The 18235-nt window shown below is 35.5% G+C and overlaps 2 protein-coding genes across 11 annotated transcripts in view; one reads left to right on the top strand and one right to left on the bottom strand.

Moving 5' to 3' along the window:
- The window catches only part of LOC126977396 (tachykinins-like), a 100485-nt gene extending 96451 nt beyond the window's left edge, over positions 1–4034 (top strand). For 4 of the 5 annotated variants that reach the window (XM_050826194.1, XM_050826204.1, XM_050826177.1 and 1 more), the window contains exon 3: positions 3636–4034. In XM_050826194.1, the coding sequence (XP_050682151.1) occupies positions 3636–3667 (32 nt within the window). In that variant the 3' untranslated portion in view covers positions 3668–4034. The remainder of the gene's footprint in view (positions 1–3635) is intronic. The other variant, XM_050826186.1, reaches the window with a different exon arrangement.
- Positions 4035–4159: 125 nt separating this feature from the next.
- The window catches only part of LOC126976871 (capping protein inhibiting regulator of actin dynamics-like), an 83076-nt gene continuing 69000 nt past the window's right edge, over positions 4160–18235 (bottom strand). For all 6 annotated transcript variants that reach the window (XM_050825498.1, XM_050825532.1, XM_050825507.1 and 3 more), the window contains 7 exons: positions 17073–17244; positions 16023–16137; positions 15383–15521; positions 14134–14343; positions 13026–13535; positions 10844–10903; positions 4160–7933 (listed from right to left, as the gene is read on the bottom strand). In XM_050825498.1, the coding sequence (XP_050681455.1) occupies positions 7682–7933; positions 10844–10903; positions 13026–13535; positions 14134–14343; positions 15383–15521; positions 16023–16137; positions 17073–17244 (1458 nt within the window). In that variant the 3' untranslated portion in view covers positions 4160–7681. The remainder of the gene's footprint in view (positions 7934–10843; positions 10904–13025; positions 13536–14133; positions 14344–15382; positions 15522–16022; positions 16138–17072; positions 17245–18235) is intronic.

Genomic DNA, 18235 nt, shown 5'->3' with positions numbered 1-18235 from the left:
TTAATATTCAAAATACTATGGAGCCTTAGAATATTAACGCTAAGGACAAGCGTCGTTGACTGTTTTGGACTTGTAAATACTGTTACGAGAGTGGGTCAGGGATTGGAAAATAAATACAAAGCTTAAAGGAACGAGCCTTTATTGCGTTCACTTTTCCGAAGTTGCACTTCGCCGGTCTGCCGTTGTTCTTCTTCCCGATTGGGATGCCTTTAGCAGAACACACCGCACCGAACACTCTTCTATCTTCTTCTTCTCCTGAATCCTTTCCACTTTTCACTACTTCTTCTTCTCTGCCTTCATTTCCTTTTCACTTTCAAGTCTTAACTAGAACTGTCGTAGGCCACGCTTAGGACGGCTTGTATACCCCCGGATGTTCTATTTTCAAAATGATGCTCTTCCATTCCATTTTTTTAATTTAAATTGTACTAGAAATTTCTTTTAACTATTTTTATCCTGCTTACGCATTTTTTTCTCCTTTTGTTTTTGTTCGATTTGATCCTGAACAAAACCCAAAAATTCCTTACAATCTGAAGTAAATACTTTTCCGCTGAGATGTAGGGTAGAGCGGGGCTAGTTGAGCAATTTTTCACTTGAGCGGCCATAGCTCCTCAACGATAACTCTTAATGTCTTGTTCTGCATACTGATCAATTACTAATATATCCCCTAGCAAAAGTGTCCATAGTAATTATTTCTAGCTAGTTGAGATTAAGAGCTACAGCTGTTTAAATACCGTAAGTCATGTTTGCTCAACATACCCCATGGGTGAGGTAAGTTGAGCAAGGGCATGAGGCAAATTGAGCACTCAGATGGATTCAATGTTAACTAGACACGAAATCAAAGTTGTTTTAGAGAATCATCTTTTATTTATAATTTTTATGGGCTAAACGACAAAACTAAAGTATTTGAATAATGAACTCATGTCATTATTGCAATTGACACAAACGATAGTAAGACCAGCACCAGGCTCACATTTTGTATGAGCCCATTTTCTGCAAACTTGACATTGTATGCATGTTTCTCGCCTGATAAACTTTAAAATTCCCAGCTACAATCTTACTTGGCTTCAGCACAGTGGACACTCCTGTCTCATCCACATTTCAAATATCTAATGCACTGAATCCATGTTTGTTGAGCAACTATAGCTCAACTAGCCCCACCCCGAAATTTTAAGACAAAGGTGAGATTATGAACAATCTGTTAGAATTATACGCAGAACCTTTATATGTATCAAAAGTAGAATAAATTTATCATTGTATAACACTTACCCGATTGAAAACAAATGAAATCTAAATATTTAAGACGAAATATTACTGTTTACAACTATTTTACTCTTTGTTGTCAAAATAAATAATGCGGTCATGTACTTTACTCGATCGACGTGTCACCACTGCTGGTCGTGCGATAAGTTCTCTGTCGACGCTTTTTTTTTGCTATTTGATGTTTCTGCGTGCGGTGTATAGTTTACGAGATATTTTGATTGCCCAACTTGCCCCTATGCTCCGCCCCTAGCCCCGCCCTACCCTAGTCACTGATAGCATAGATTGTAAGTCTATGCTTAAACCCATATTTTGATGGGTAAATCTCTCTTCTGAATCTGGACCGAAAGTTGCCCTTACAAATATGTAAAGAGATATTATATTTTTTTTTCCTTGAATATTTTATTGTTTGTTTGAGCAATATATCCCGAAAGGTAATGAGAAATTAATCAATGACGTAATATACACACATCAAAAAAGTCTAAGCAACATGCATGATATTACAAATTTACCATTTATATTAATTAATTTCTAAGTCTTTATTCACTCAAATGTCACTTAGGTATGTAAACTTTTTTGTTATTGATGACATACTGGCTGGTTGTAAAAAAAAATTCATTATGTTTTCTTTTTTTCAAAAAGTTAAATGAAAGGGAATTTGTTTGAATTTAAGTGCGTTTTTATTGCTACGTTTAGTCTTGATTTTATAATTTTACTAACCATTTAAATAAAGTAAGCGACAAAATTGAATTCTTTACGTCATGGAGCGACGTCATTTGGTGGCAAATAAAATGCAATGAGCTGTAGGGATGTTGCAAGCGGGAAGTAATCAATCTCAGGTATCTCGACATTTTGACCTTCATAGAAGTGGTTTGTCATCTTTGGCAGCGCTACAATAATTCAAGGGAACCCGCTGAACAGCATTCAGGCCGTAAAAGGAGTACAATCACTCGGCAAGACCGGTACATACAACTGACTGCAAGACGCCAGCCGATGTTAACCGCTCGAGAGATAAGTTTGAGGCTACAAATTCAAGCGGTGTTGATGTAAGTCCCCAAACTGTGCGAAATCGACTGCATGAGTACGGCCTTCGCCCAATTAGGTGCCATCCGATACGTCACGGGAATCGTGTTCGTCGAAATGAATGGTGTAGAGAACGCAGAACATGGACCCAGGAACAATGGGTTAAAATTATGTTCGATGAGTCGCCATTCGGGTTTAGGCCTGATACAAGAAGGGTGCGAGTGTACTGTCGGTCCAGAAATACTGAAAGGCTCAGGTGCATTCAGGAAGTTCATCCATACAGCGGCTCAACAGCTATGGTATAGGCGGGTATTATGAAGAACAGACGAAATGAGCTCGTTTTTGTAAATGGAAACATAAACGCTGAAAATTTCGTTGAGGATATTCTCAGACCTTATTTCCATCCATTTGCACAAACCTTTGGCTACAATTTTACGTTAATGCATGACAATGCGCGTTCACATACAGCTCGGCGAACCAGTCAATACTTAGCAACGGAGAACGTCCGCGTATTGCCTTGGCCTGCTATGTAAGTACCTTAGTTGCTGCAGTATATTCTAATTTTGTTAATTTCTGTTATTAAAAGAACTTATAAAGACAACAACTGTTATTTTTACATCATAGGACCCTAAAAATATTATTTTAAAAATAAAATACAACATTATAATGTGAAAAACCATCCTAAGATTTAAATTAGTACATTTTGCTTAGACTTTTTTGATATGTGTAGTTTTCAGAATTACCATTAGCTATTTCGCTAGCGATCTTTTAACATCAAAAGGCTACGGCCCTTATAAGTTATAAGAGTTATTTCATTTACTTATAGTTTTATATAATCATTAATTAAATGCAAATCTCCACTTGTGTTTGTACTTATTAATTTAAATTAACTTCCTTGACTTACACGTGAATGGCTTTGAGCATTGACTTTACATATTATATTGTAGTGAAAATAGTTTGTAAAACGATTAAGCTAATAATGTTGATTTAAAATTGTAGCAGTGAGTTTCTATCCACTTCTTCTCATTGAACCTCAACCTTTTCCGTTGTGCACATGGGTGACTAGCTTTTAGGCCGATCGGAGCACCAAGGTTGTTATCAACGATGCATGCTCCTTAGTACCCATAAACGCTGATCTCCCGCAAGGCTCCGTGCTATCCCCTATACTATTTCTTCTGCATATGAATGATGTGCTGCAAATCAGCATTACCTATTCATTGCTATGCAGTCGACAGCACATGTTTCAAACACCGGCCGTGCCAAAATGTCCGGAATAGAGTCAACGAGAACCGAAACAAACTTGTGTAAACCAGTTTATTTATTATATTATCATTAATATCTATCTCTCTTTTCAGGTGCAACTGGGGACTGGGATGTATCAAATTAATTAAGAAAGTCTCCACAAAATCAATTGAAAAGGACTACAAAATGACAATCATATCCATAATTATCTACTAAGCTACCTTACCAATAATTTAGACTAAGAAATCTCTAGTCAAATTGTCTAGTCACTATCTAAATAAAGTTACCCATTTCACAGTAATTATTGTGAAATATTGTAATATATATTGTAGTTAATAGTTGTGTGACTTTTGATGCTTTTAAGACTTTTGCGATACCATGTAATAAAAAATCTTTTCAAATTTTAAATAATTATAAATTCTAATGTTTCTCAATTATAAATCTTATATTTGTAGTTACAACCATTTTGCAAAGGCTGGCAAAGTGTTATAAAATTAAGTTATTTAGTTAATATTTATTAATATCCAATAAAAGCAGTTTTGAATTTTATATTTATTTCATTTATATTCCATTCCATCAGGCAAATTATTGACTAGTTCCTGTCATAAATGCAGATTAAAAAACAAACCAAACAATATAAATTTCATAATAATTTTATTAAATCTTTCTCCTTATAAATCCATCGATTGCTAACATAATATATAGAACGTACATAGAAGCCATGTTTGATGTGTAAATACATTTTGTAGGGACCCTTTCGTCTGTACTTCACACAGTACACACAAGGCGGTCGTCATTTTGTGATGCGTACTCAAAACAAAATGGCTGCCAAAAGAATGCTCAAGAAACACCGAAAAAGACTTGTAACATTACATGATTGTTTCTAGGGAAACCTAAAAAATGGACGATTAGCAAGAAATGTATAAACTACAAGCAAACGCCTCTTCGTTGCCTGTGGCTCAAAATTCAATTATAATTATACTAAAATTAATATTATTATGATAAAGAAAACGATAACATCGCACGAACCACAGACACCGAACAACGAGAAACGAAGGAACACCCGTCGTGTAGAACAAACCACGACAGCGTGTTAATACAATTTTATACAACTATAAAATTAATACATAAACATTTCAAAATTATTCAAATTTTTGGGCGTAAATTTTCGTACATCTGTCACAATTGACATAATTTATAGACATCTATCAATTCTGACAGATGTATTATCTAGACTAAACTATCAGGCATTCCACTGGCGCATCATTCTCGGAAATAAATGTGTGTAGTAACTACAGATGTGTTCAATTCTCTAAAAAAAGCAAAAAATTACTATATTTATTTTATGACAATAAGAAACGAGACGAGCAGAACGTTCAGCTGATGGTAATTGATACGCTCTACCCATCACAATGTAATGCCGCTCAGGATTCTTGAAAAACCCAACAATTCTGAGCGGCACTACAATTGCGCTCGTCACCTTGAGACATAGGATGTCAAGTCTCATTTGCTCAGTAATTTTACTAGCTACGGCGCCCCTCAGACCGAAACACAGTAATGTTTACACATTACTGCTTCACGGCAGAAATGGCGCCGTTGTGGTACCCATGATCTAGCCGGCATCCTGTGGAAAGGAGCCTCCCACTGGTACTAGCAGTCATTATAAATAGGTAATTGTAATCTAAACTTAGAGAATACAAGCGCCAGTGGAAATTTCAAAAGATAAGCACAAATTGGATAAAGAGGAAAATTTTTCTTAATAGAAAATAATTGATTATATTTGTTGAAGAACTCTAGCTAACTTATAATACAAATTGTTTATGAATAACTATATTTATTGTTGATCACTCTATTTGCCAACAGCAATTCAAATGCCGTAATTGATCCGTTTTCATATCAGATTAAACAATGAACTATGCAAAGGTTTTTTTATCCCTTACGAGACGAACAGGACGTTCAGCTGATGGAAATTGATCCGCTCTGCCCATTACAATGAAATACATACATAAATAATAAAAATTGCACTCGTCACTTTGAGATAAAAGATGTTAAGTCTCAGAAACACAGTAATGGTTACACATTACTGCTTCACAGCAAAAATAGTCGCCCATTTTCGTACTCATAATTTAGCCGGCATCCTGTGCAAAGGAGCCTCCACAAATGACCTGCAGTCAATATAATGTAAGTAAAGGCGAAGTCCAAGTTTGAATTAAAATAAAGAAATTACGACATTAACAATTAATTAAATTTCAATTGAATTGTTTTGTAACCGTTTCAAATATTCCGTTAATAAACAGTCCGATTTTCAAACACTTTTATCATCATGTATGAGACAGCTGGTTATATTCTTTATAATATCTTAATCTTTACACAAACTAGTTATATGTCCATCGCGTTCGCTTATGCTCTTTCATTATGCGCGTCTCAATGACGCGGAGTCCAAACAAAACTGCTTCACCGCCTTAATACATTCCCAAGAGAAAAAAAATCTAACAAATAAACAAAATTGATTATATTTTCATTATTAAAAAAGAATCACAATAAATAAAAGCTTATAATAATTGTATGCACAATAAGCACAGCTTTTCTGTACACAACCTAACTGACGAATCAATAATTAATTACGATTAATTGATTAGTGATTAATGACGGTTAATTAACCTTTACTTCCCCAATTACTAGACTAACGATCTATGTGTGTTCCAATATGAATTTTTTTCTTACTAAACGAGAAACATGAAGCTGTGAATATTTGTTATCGCTTAAATATACCAAATAAGCTTTTCGTTACAATAATTATAATGTTTACAATAAAAATCTTCAATTTGCTTTCATAAATGCAATAATTACATTGAAATATTACAAGTGCTAACCAACCCTACCTATAACATCGATAAATCGATACATTTGCTGAAACTTTATTTTATGTTTCAATTCTTTTTTTATTTCATTATGATATCGCTCAATGATTAACAATGATAAGCGTTTTTACATATGGTAACGTTGAGGCAAAAGCATTCTTAGTGACTATCGATACCCATTATCGATAAATCGAGTCTGCTAGAGTAATTGATAATCGTTTGTTTAAAATGTTTGTATCAAAGGTAATTTTAATATGAAACTAATCGATTAAAATGTATCGAGATATCGAACCGTCAATGCGTACATATTGGCCAGAATTACAACACATTATCAACAACAGTATTCTATAACTTAGCGATCGACTGGAGATCGTTTATCTTTACGAATACAAAGTACTAATTAATTAAGTTACATGGGATGTTCTTGGTCAAAATTTAAAAATAGCAACTTAATCAAACGAACATGAATATTTTCTAGATTTATCACATTAATCTGCGAATTGTCGTACCTAAAATAGTAATAGTAAAATGTATGTCACTATCGTAAAACGAAGTGCCGTTCAACTTTACTGACCAGTGAAACTTTACTAAAGTGTAATATTTAAAAAAAAACATAGTATGGAGATTCCTCTAAATGGTCTCTAAATTATTAAATAATGCACAGAACGTACAGATTGTCTCCTAGCTAATGAAACATAAATAAATAATATTGGTAGTGCAATGTTAAAATTATAGTGTGATAATGATAGTGTGTATTTTGATAAAATAAATAAATAAAAATGTCACCGGCTCAAGTGATACCTACCACCAAGCAGTATCGATTTCTAGCACCAATCGTCACTAAGTTATAAAATACTTTATGAGAAACAAGTAAAACCAACCTATAGCACCAAACTGGAAATCAATCGAATACACAAAGGCACTTTCTTATAATCATAACTCATACAGCTTTAAAATATTTTTTATTTTCACTTTTATATTTGATGCCACAGTTTAGAGATACACAATTTCGATAATAACACAACAAATTAATTAGACATGAAAAGTATATTTAAACTGGGAATTACTTCGAATTTAGAACAGAAAACCAAATGCATCAAAGCAAATATGCTCCAAATACAAAGGAAACATTTCTATGTTATTATTTTCTCCCCACGCCGCATCTACTTCGATTCCTCTAAACTGTGCCCGAAAAAGCTAAATAAATTATCGATATCGCACGCCGTACACCGCATCACTAGCCTGGCTAGCCAATACGCACACATGACCGAGCCATTTTCGACCTTACCTGCATACAATTAGATCGCATTCCGCAACGTCAGCGGATGACTATTGTGGCCATTGTGCGTCGTGAAATCGTCTTCTAGTAGCTTGGGTTCGATCTTCTGGTTGTGTTCGGCCATGCGCTCCGTTTGTATGAAGCTAGCGGATATGTGACCCACGGTGGCTGGTAACTGGCCAGCGTCGGGGGCCATAGTGTCCAGTGATAGTAAGTTACCGAGTTCTGGCTGCTTCCCGACTGTCAGTTGGTCGTCACTTGTGTCCTTGCTCTGAAAACCATTTTTATTTATTTATTTATTTAGATTTCTGTGATATGCTAAGTTACAAAGGTCTTATTTCTAAATGCACTATCTTTAAAGATGAATACCACATGCTAAAATACACGTATAAAATACATGCATAGTATGTGTGAAATAGTTTTATAAAATAAGTATATATTAAGTTATAAAAAAACCATTCTATGACATAATGAAATTAGGAAATTAACAAAATCTACCAAACAAGTCAAGGTATAGGTACTAAACAAATTAAAAGAAATAAAATATCTATTTAAATATTAATTCTGATATTTTCGTTTAACAATTTATTAAATTAAAAATAACACTAGAGGTATACTAAACGACTTCACACACACCCAATGCATCAACCAATTACATTTTAATTTGTAAAATCGTATTTTAATTGATGATGATTTTTGTTTCATGGTGGATCATGTTAATTGAGTCCTTTTACAGTACTGTAATTGATATATTTAACACTGATGATTAAAAATGTACATTAAAATTACTGAGCCGCAGAAAACATTTCGAAATCTGTTCTAAGATGACAATGAACTAGATTATAGAAGTTTACGTTTAACGTAATATTTAGTGTAACACATTTAAACAAAACAATTTTTAAGGGACTAAAACGCGTGTAATTGAAACTGTGTTTTTACATTAGAATTAGCGTAAAAGTTACATTTTTATGCTATAGTCCCCCTGAAAACGTAATCTGGAAAGGTCTCGATACCTCGGGTTAACCAAAATAATAATAAAATGTAAATTTGAACAAAAATGTAACAACACAGTTACAGTAACACGAATTTGAATCCGTTAAAAAGTGTTTTACTGAAATATTTTTAAAATACTTATAATAAATTCCCGGTAAATTTAAATGTTTTATAACAAAAATGACTCTTTAGACTTTAGTAAATTCTACTACTCCACAGTTGAATACAGACACCCTGGGATTAGATTATGATTATTTTATACCAATAAAAATTAAAGTACAATATATTATTGTATATTTTATTAAGATAGGATGCCGGAAGAGTTTTTTGCGCTGGTTCTTCTTTCTCAGAGCGCCTGTTTGTTTTTGAAGCGGTGGTAGTGTTAGAAATAACATCGAAAGGAATTCTGAAGAGATCAATTTTGAGAAAATAAATACCTTTTTATGGATTAGTTACACAACAATAGTTTAATCCTAGGCCGACTTCTAAGGCTGAGAAAAAGAGTGTACTTAGTCTTTGCTCAGACTTTACTTGCGTAAAAGCAGGGGCGTGCATTCCATATATGCCTTTAGGCATTGCCTACCTCGTTATGAAAGTCTTAAATAAATAAATACAGTTGCTAATTATATAATAAAAATAAAATATTAAATAACAAAGTTGAATAAGTTAAATTTGGTTCCGTTATTCTATAACCAAACTTCTATTGAACACCGACTCATTCAATATTTCATTAAGCTAGATACTAAATTCGTACGGTAGACAGTCCCGATAATGCCTAAACGACGCAACGAGTATTTCATACATCTTATTTAGAAAACTATAATTATTCACAGTAATACGATAAGCTTCCTTGTGCGGTGTTTCCGGGACGATACGACATGGGTACCTTCAAAAAAAGCACGTACACCTTCCTTAAAGGCCGGCAACGCTCCTGTGATTCCTCTGGTGTTGCAAGAGAGTGTGGACGGCGGTGATCACTTAACACCAGGTGACCCGTACGCTCGTTTGTCCTCCTATTCCATAAAAAAAACTATATTCAGCCCACTCAGTAGGCATGCCTAATAACGAATTGTAGCGAGATAAACCGTTTAGTCCCGAGTCTCGAACCCACATCTGTCTCACTCGCTCCATATTAGGAGTTTAAACCTGTTTCGTTTATTTGTCTACATGAGTATCATTAGAGTAAATAGGTATATTCATTGATTAATAATAAGTATTTTATTTTTTATTATAAGATGTTAATTCCGACATCCGTGACCCGTGTAAAGTTTTACTGTGATAAAAAGTTGCTGTGTGATTTGTGCTTAAAATAGGTTTTAAAGATATACTAGAGAAATTAAATAAGTGTGCCGGTTATGATATAGGTACAGGTTTCAATAATAAATAAAAATTGTTTCTTTTAATAGACCAGTACTTCTACGAGAATGTTCAAGCATTTTTGAGATATTTGTGTTGGTAAAAATTACCGTTCGACCACCCATAACTAATGTTATTGTAATCAAAACAAGTTACAGCCCGAAAAACAGCCAAAAGAAGTGGTAAGTTAGTTTATATATATCAGGTATAATAATAACTAGAAAAACTAAATCATAGTATTTAAATTATAATATGAACTATGAAGCCGACAGCACTGTGCTATTTTGAGGTAATAAGTTAAAAATATATATATATAATTTGAGTCTTTATACAAAGGTCCTCTGTGATTTGAGTTTAACGTTCTTATTCGAAGCCACAAACGTTTGAAAAACATATTACTTTATTTAAAGTTTCCAATAATAATTAAAGGTATAAATATTATCATAAACGCATAAAAATTTAGGTTTGACAGTAAATAATTGCAGTATGGGTGTTTACCGCTAGATGGCGGTAAAAATGAAAGCATGTGTAATCTTAGTTTAGAATTTTAATAACAAATAATTTTTGTTCAAAAAACACGCATGCTTAGGCTATTGAGATAAACTAGGAAAGCAGTTTAATGTATACTTGTACCTCGAATGATACAAACTAAAGTATTAGGTTGACGGTACGGAAACTAGGAAACTACATACGAAACAATTACATAAAAAAAATAGAATTGAGAACCTCTTTCTTTTTGAAGTCGGTTAAAAAGCATATAATGCCGCATTTATTTGATTTCACTCGCGATTTATATGATTATTTATGTAAAAAAGTACAGTACATTACACACCTCTGTATGTCCGGACTCCGCAGTGACGTCATCGTTGTTCTCGACTCGTGGCGACTCATTCTGTTCAGACAGGAAATAGTAGAAATCAGAAACCACTGGCGTACAACATGATTGAATTGACGTCAAGCAGAATTGATGGCTGGTGTGTGATTGATTGACGTGTCGATGTGTGGTTGCGTCCCACTGACCTGTATAAATACCACTGGACAGGCTGTTTTATTTTTTTGCCTATTTGAAGCGCCACTCGCGGGCGTCCAGAGAACTAATTTTGACATATAATACACAAATGCATGCGAAGGACTATACAATACTCTGAAGTATTTTTGCATTTTGAATTAATTTCGTTCGTTTTCCGTGTAATTTTATTTATACTTAAGAATCAAGGTAATAAAGTAACATTTATTTTGTAAATATTTTCCCACCATCTATCGATGTTTGCTGAGGTTGTCTTCACTAGTTTTAGTACCGCAGACTCTCGCTACATGGCCAACAGCGCCAAAATGGCGAATATCAAACAGGCACAAAAGCACTATGACAGCCGCCAGTCGAGTGGTATATAGTAGAGGTCAGTGTTGCGTTAAGACCATAGATTTACAATAAACTAGCGTATATACAAACAAAGCGTGCGAGAGAGAGGAACATCTCTAACGGAGATACAGCAAGATAGAAAATAAAAGTGATTCTATTGTTGCTTGAACTCTGTTTTGATTGAAAAGTCGTAAACAGTCAGCTGTAGTGTGTGTACATGCAACACATTCATCTCTCCAAGTAGTATATAAGCTCTTACGGAGCACATTAAAGGGTTATAATCGCAGTCAAACTTCAGTTCAGCCTGTCGCGGCGCTGTGCACAAGGTTTTGGCAAAGTGTTTTAAAAGGCTTTTAATTCATATTATAAAGTTTTACATTCAGTTAAAGTTTTCACTCTTTAAAGGATTAATTCGCGTGCATTGTAACTGTGCAATTATATTAGATTTTGCGTAAAAGTTATTATTATTATTTATAATAATAAAAATTAAACATTTACGCAAAAACTAATGTAAAAACACAGTTTCATATTATAAAGTTAATCTAAATAAATACTTCAATCACACACACTCACACATTTGTGTTAAAAAATATGATGTGCACAGCCATTTGGATTAGTATTTTGAATATTAAACAAACAAACGCACACATTGATAAATAAATATGGTCATTATTATCCAGCTATCAGTTCTTTTGTACGCTACTTTATTGTAATTCTATAGTCCAAGCACACAATTACAGTTCGCTGCAACATAGTATCTAACGCAACAGCAATATTCACATTCGCGGTGCATAACTTTGCAACCATTTAAACAGCATAAGGTAATAAGTATATAATAGTCATGAAATTTTACAACCTGTACGAGTAACTGTTCACGCGCTGTGAAGTCACACAGATATAAGGTACGGTTTGCAAAAAAATCGCTTGCAAAAATTTAAGTTTAATATTTTAAAGTGGTCCATCCATTTCCATTTCAGCTGGAAGACGTCTAGTGCTGGACAAAGGCCTCCCCGAAAGATCTCCATGACGATCGGTCCTGCGCTGCCCTCATCCAATCCAACCTACTCCGGCGAAATTGACCCGATCGTCGGTCCATTTTGTGGGAGGCCTACCAACACTACGTCTTCCGGCACATGGTAACCATTCGAGGACTTTACTGCCCCAACGGCCATCTGTCCGTCGAGCTATGTGCCCTAGAAATACCTATATATTCGCGATACAAATAATTCAGTCAACGACATTTCATTACATATAACAATTCGCAATAAGCGGGCGCGCGGTAGTTAATTCATATGGCAAAACAACGTTTGTACTAGCATATAAATAAAATAAACCTAACAATCGACTCTGAGCATAGCCCTCTCCATTGCCCTCTGAGCGACAATGAGCTTCCTCATAGGGCCCATAGTTAGCGACCACGTCTGCGTTCTGTAAGTCATCACTGACTACACACATTGGTTAAAAAACTTCGTCTTCAGACACTTTGGTATTAGGGACGAGAAGATTTTACGGAGCTACCCGAATAGTATTCAATGGAAAGAATATTAATGTTTAGATTATAATAATGAATGTGGAATGTGTTGCAAATATTAAAAAAGGCATGTGCGAAACTACATACTATTCAGTAAAAATAATTAGATGAATGGAAACCAACCTGACTAGTGGTAAACGACAACAGATCCCCTGTGGGCACGTTTCCATTGTCTACAACCTTGACTTCAGTCTGTCCGACCAACTCAAGTCCACCATGTAGTACATCAACTTGCGTTTTTTCACCATTCGCTTCGACACCATTATTCTTTACTTCGCCGCCTTCAACATTTGCTAATACATTTGCATTATTGTTAATTGATTCGCCTTTTAAAGTTTTAACACCATCAGCTGTGGCACTTTTATTATTGTTTATGATTTCTTCACTTTTCGTAGTTTCGACATCACTTTCTACACCATTCTTTTTTTCTTCTCCGTCTTTTGCTACAGACACTTCTGTAACAACATTGGCATTTGTTTCAACTTTACCGTTGCTACCGCCGTTTGTTGTTTTGTCGTTGTCACTTTGTTGTTTGACATCTTGCGAGTCTGTGGTGTCCTGTGTATCGTTATTTTTGTTCTGTGGCTCTTGGGGTTTATCTTGTTCTTGTTTCTTTTTGTCTTCTTCGGCTTGCTGTAAATACATAAAGTTCCTATTATTTAGGGGCGCTGATTCAGAATTGGTTATGACACCAATAAAAACAACATTATACTACTCACAAGTTTAGGATTACTTATTCACACTTCTTTTACTGAAAAATTGTTACGGAAGAAGTTAGTTTCGAATAAATCAAAAAGCATTTAAAGCTTCCCAGAGTAATTATATAAAAACTTAAAACGACATACTTTTATGTGTGTAGTAAGAAAGTGAAAGAAATATTGTAATGATGAAGTATGAATAATTTAGAACCAACGCAATTTACGAATGCTATTGATCATCATCATCATCAGCCGGAAGACGTCCACTACTGTATAAAGGCCTCCCTAAAGATCGCCATGACGATCGCTCCTGCGCGGCCCTCATCCAACCTATTCCGACGATCTTAAACAGATCGTAGGTTCATAATGTAGGGCCTACTAACTCTACGTCTTCCGGTACGCGGTCGCCCTTCGAGGACTTTACTGGCCCAACGGCCATCTATCCGTCGAGCTATGTGCCCTGCCCACTGCCACTTCAGTTTCACAAGCATCTAGTTGTGAGTGCTGTTCATAGGTGGTACGTAATTACTAACTTTCTTTAGCCTGGTCCTCGCCATGATCGCCTCGACGCGCTGCTTCCTCGCAAGCCTCTCTTTCTCTTCTCTCTCCAACTCCTCTCGCTTCAGCCTGTCTGCTTCCTCCGCGGCTCTCCTCTTCTCTTCCTCCTCTTTGAGCCGCATCTGCTTCTCCACTTCCTCTCGCTTCTTACGTTCAGCTTCTTCGCGCTCAAGCTGCTGTTGAGCCTGGAGCAAATGAGAAAATAAATCTCTATATAAGTGTACATTTCACAAGGACAAAATACGTACGATAGTAGGAGTTGTCACTGGTCACCGTCCCTTGAACAAGCATCTGTCTATCATAGGTGTAACAGACAGCCCTTTGTGCAGAGGATGCATGGAGGCAGAAAAAGAAACGCCACGTGCTAAATGGAGTGCAGGAGTCTGGCCGAACAACGGGCACAAATACTCCACCAGCATCGCTTCCGGATGCCTGCAGAAACTTAAAGACTGCTAGACTTCTGGAATGATCTGGGCTGGTTGGAGTAAGAAGACATATGAAAACGCACAATGGGCCAATTCAAGTGTGTAAACAGTCCAGTTAAAGTAACAAACTAACTAAAATGTACATTGCAACGGACATACATTGGGTTCACTTGTTTACAGGTGATAGCAAATTTAAGCATCTGCTATTGAAATTGAATTTGTAAGCAAAATTTATGAACGATGCAGGACTCTTAACGGGCAACCTCTCGGCTTTCTTCCAAGCGCACTTACCAATGAACGGTTAGCTCAGTTGGTAAGAGCACTCCGTCGGAACCCGAGAAGGCTTGGGATCGAGTCCCGCTTAAATTTTGGTTACAAATTCAATTTGTATAATTAATTCCCGAATTGAGGGATATCGCTTTAAAAACAATAAATTTTTCATTATTGAGTTGATCGCAAATTGCTGCGTAAAGCAATCCGCCCTTCATGGCCAATATCGTAATTTGGTATAAAAAAAAGTCTGATAAGTTGGGCGTCTAAACATACTATATGATAGACAAACATACAAGAATTCCATCAGCTTCATCAGGAATAGTTATTATTATGCAAGCATTAAATGTTCTGAGATCTATAATGGTACGGATTAGTCGCCTGATCACACTTAACGATTACAGCCTGTGTATGTGTAGTTTTGTTCATTTTCACCAAACTTGGCTACAGAATGATGTCTAGATATCAAAGATGATTCAAATACATCAAATACTTCTTCCATCTAGCATGAATGGCTGGGAACACGAACCTCAATAGCCTTTCGCAGTTTCTCTTCTTCATTTTTCCTCTGCAGCGCTGCCAGCTCTCTCGCTTCCTCTTCTTCACGCTTCTGTCTTTCTTCCTCCAGTCTCTGCCTCTCTGCTTCTTCTTCCGCTTCACGTTGCAGTCTGTAACATATTTACGCTTACGGTACGGTTTGCAGTTTCATTACCGTTAGGTACATGTCGTGATATTTTCGTGCAATCACTGCTTTGTTTTTGAAGTTTTCATTGATACGTACTGACTTTTGTTGTTGATAGTTCTGTAGTCTCTTTTCTGTTTCGCAATAAAAGTTCTACCAGATAATAATTTTTTAGTTAGCTCAGATTCTATTATTGATTTTTCATCATTATAATAATAATAATCAGCATCAAAGCACAACACCTTTACGTCAATCTATAAATATTGAAAAGATTAATCGTAGTTTATTTATTAATAATAATATCCTAGTGATGCTTGTTTTGCATACCGTACCAAGGCGACGATGTGACGTTATCGACGTCAAGTCGACATATAATAATATTATAACCAGGTAGTAAATTGAAAGATTGTTATCGGCTGATACCATCTATTTATTCTTAATAACTACTGGCATGACGTCACAGTCCACGTCCAAACCACACAAGTACCTGAGTCTCTCAATCTCAGCCTGTCGCTCCAACTCCTCGCGGGCTCGTCGCCGTCTCTCAGCAAGCGCAGCCTTCGCCTGCTCCTCGGTCGTGATTCGGCGAGATATCATTGATGCTGAAACCACCCCATGACAATCATTCATAGTAATATTTATCTACACCCATGCTTTAAATCCTCTATTAAAAATTCTAAAACAGCTTATTGCCAACATTAAACCACCCAGTGTCCTAATAACCATTCGATCATTCAAAGAGTGTTGTAATCAAATTCAGTACAAATTTATATCATCCGTTTTCATAATAACACTCCTTTGTATGATATTATGGTTACTAAGACTGGCTTTTTTAATGTTAGCAGTAAGCTGTTTCAGAATCTTTTATAGAGGATTCATATTATGGGTGTAGATAAAGTCTTCTATGCAATGTATGTTGATAATTAGGTATTAAAACACTCATGTGATACTTTTATTATATTTTAATACCCCTTATTATACAACTGTTGCATAAATAACTATTACACCTCAGAGAAGTAAACACGATTTGGATACGTTAATATTTACTGCCTTATTCATAATTAAATGCTATTATAATAATAATAAAAATAATATTTTGACGTGAAATATTGCGATTGAAAATTAGGGTGCTTTTTCGATATGCCTGTAGAGTATACAGTGTATTTTTGCAACCTGAAGTTCTGAGATGTAACAATATCTTCTGCAGCACTAGTTTTTTTTTAATGAAAATAAGGGACGAGACGATCAGGGCGTTCAGCTGATGATAATTGATACGCCCTACCCATTACAATGCAGTGCTGCTTCAATTCTTGAAACACCCAAAAAATCTGAGCGGCACTACAATTGCGCTCGCCACCTTGAGACATAAGATGTTAAGTCTCATTCGCCCAGTAATTTCACTAGCTACGGCGCCCTTCAGACCGAAACACAGGGATGTTTGCATATTACTGCTTCACGGAAGTAATAGGCGCCCATAATCTAGCCTACCACTGGTAAAAAGTGCAACCACAGCCTGGTGATAAGGACCGTGACTCACCAGTCATATCATTCTCGTCAGTCTTTTCCACCGAGGGCTCTTTCTTCTCCTCCACCTTAGTCTCCAAACTCTTCACTTCTGCTATTTCTTCATTTTTCGCAACACTCTCTTGTGTGTTGTTCTGTTTCACGTTCACTTGATTCGCTTCTATGTTTTCTTTGTTTTCGTTTTCCTGCAAACGTATATGATGCTCATACATTTCACACACGCATGACTTACACAAATAAAAATTAAAACAAAATTAGAAAGGACAAGCTAACTTGTAGCTGAATTAAAATGGCGATGGGCAGGACATACCATGAGAAGTAATATAGAAAAATGGACAAGATATTACAGATTGGTATCCAAGACTAGGGAAAAGGAATCAAAGAAAACGACCCATTAGATGGGAAGATGATTTTGAAAAAGTGACTGGACCAACGTGGAGACGATCTGCTTTGGACATATCAACAATCAATTTCACGAGACGAGATAAGCAATGTAAACAAAGTTCAGGAGTTCAAAATATTTTATCGATATCTTTGAAAATTCAAAACAATTGCTGTTTCAAAGGTTGTCTAGAGCTGCCAGTGAATATAATTAAAATCAACAACTATTTAAAATAATAGCATAAATGAACAGTAACGGATTAATAATAACAAAAAAAAAAACAAAGTACTAAAACTAAACAGGAATGATCTTGTACACAAAATAGTGAACCAAATGTTGACAACTATGGTACTGACTTCTTTTTTGTAGCACGAAACACGCAACAACAACTGTCGTCTACCAACTGATTCCATTACTGCGTGCCACAGACAGGGATAGGTATACATTCGCTCGCAATGGCAATGTAACTCAGAAACCGTCCTTTTGTTTACAATCTTTATCTCGACTCGTTGACCTTAGTTAAGAATATTACTTAAATTAGAATATTAATTAGATTAGAATAATACTTAGATTGTGTGATATATATAACCTAATACCGGCTTCAACGATTTTCGTAAAATTTTGTATACAGTTGACATCGGGGGCGATAAATCGATGTAGCTAGGTTTCAATTAAAAAAATGTAGTTTTTTCCGTGTTTTAATGAGAAACTGCTACATTTACATTAGAATACAAAAGTAAATTTCGCCACTACATAAGAAGACTCCGGTTCGAATCTAGATGTCCTATTAGTTT

The sequence above is a fragment of the Leptidea sinapis genome, chromosome 2 (genome assembly GCF_905404315.1).
Source record: "Leptidea sinapis chromosome 2, ilLepSina1.1, whole genome shotgun sequence".
NCBI classification, from domain to species: Eukaryota; Metazoa; Arthropoda; class Insecta; order Lepidoptera; family Pieridae; genus Leptidea; species Leptidea sinapis.
This window is presented reverse-complemented; position numbering and strand designations above follow the sequence as displayed.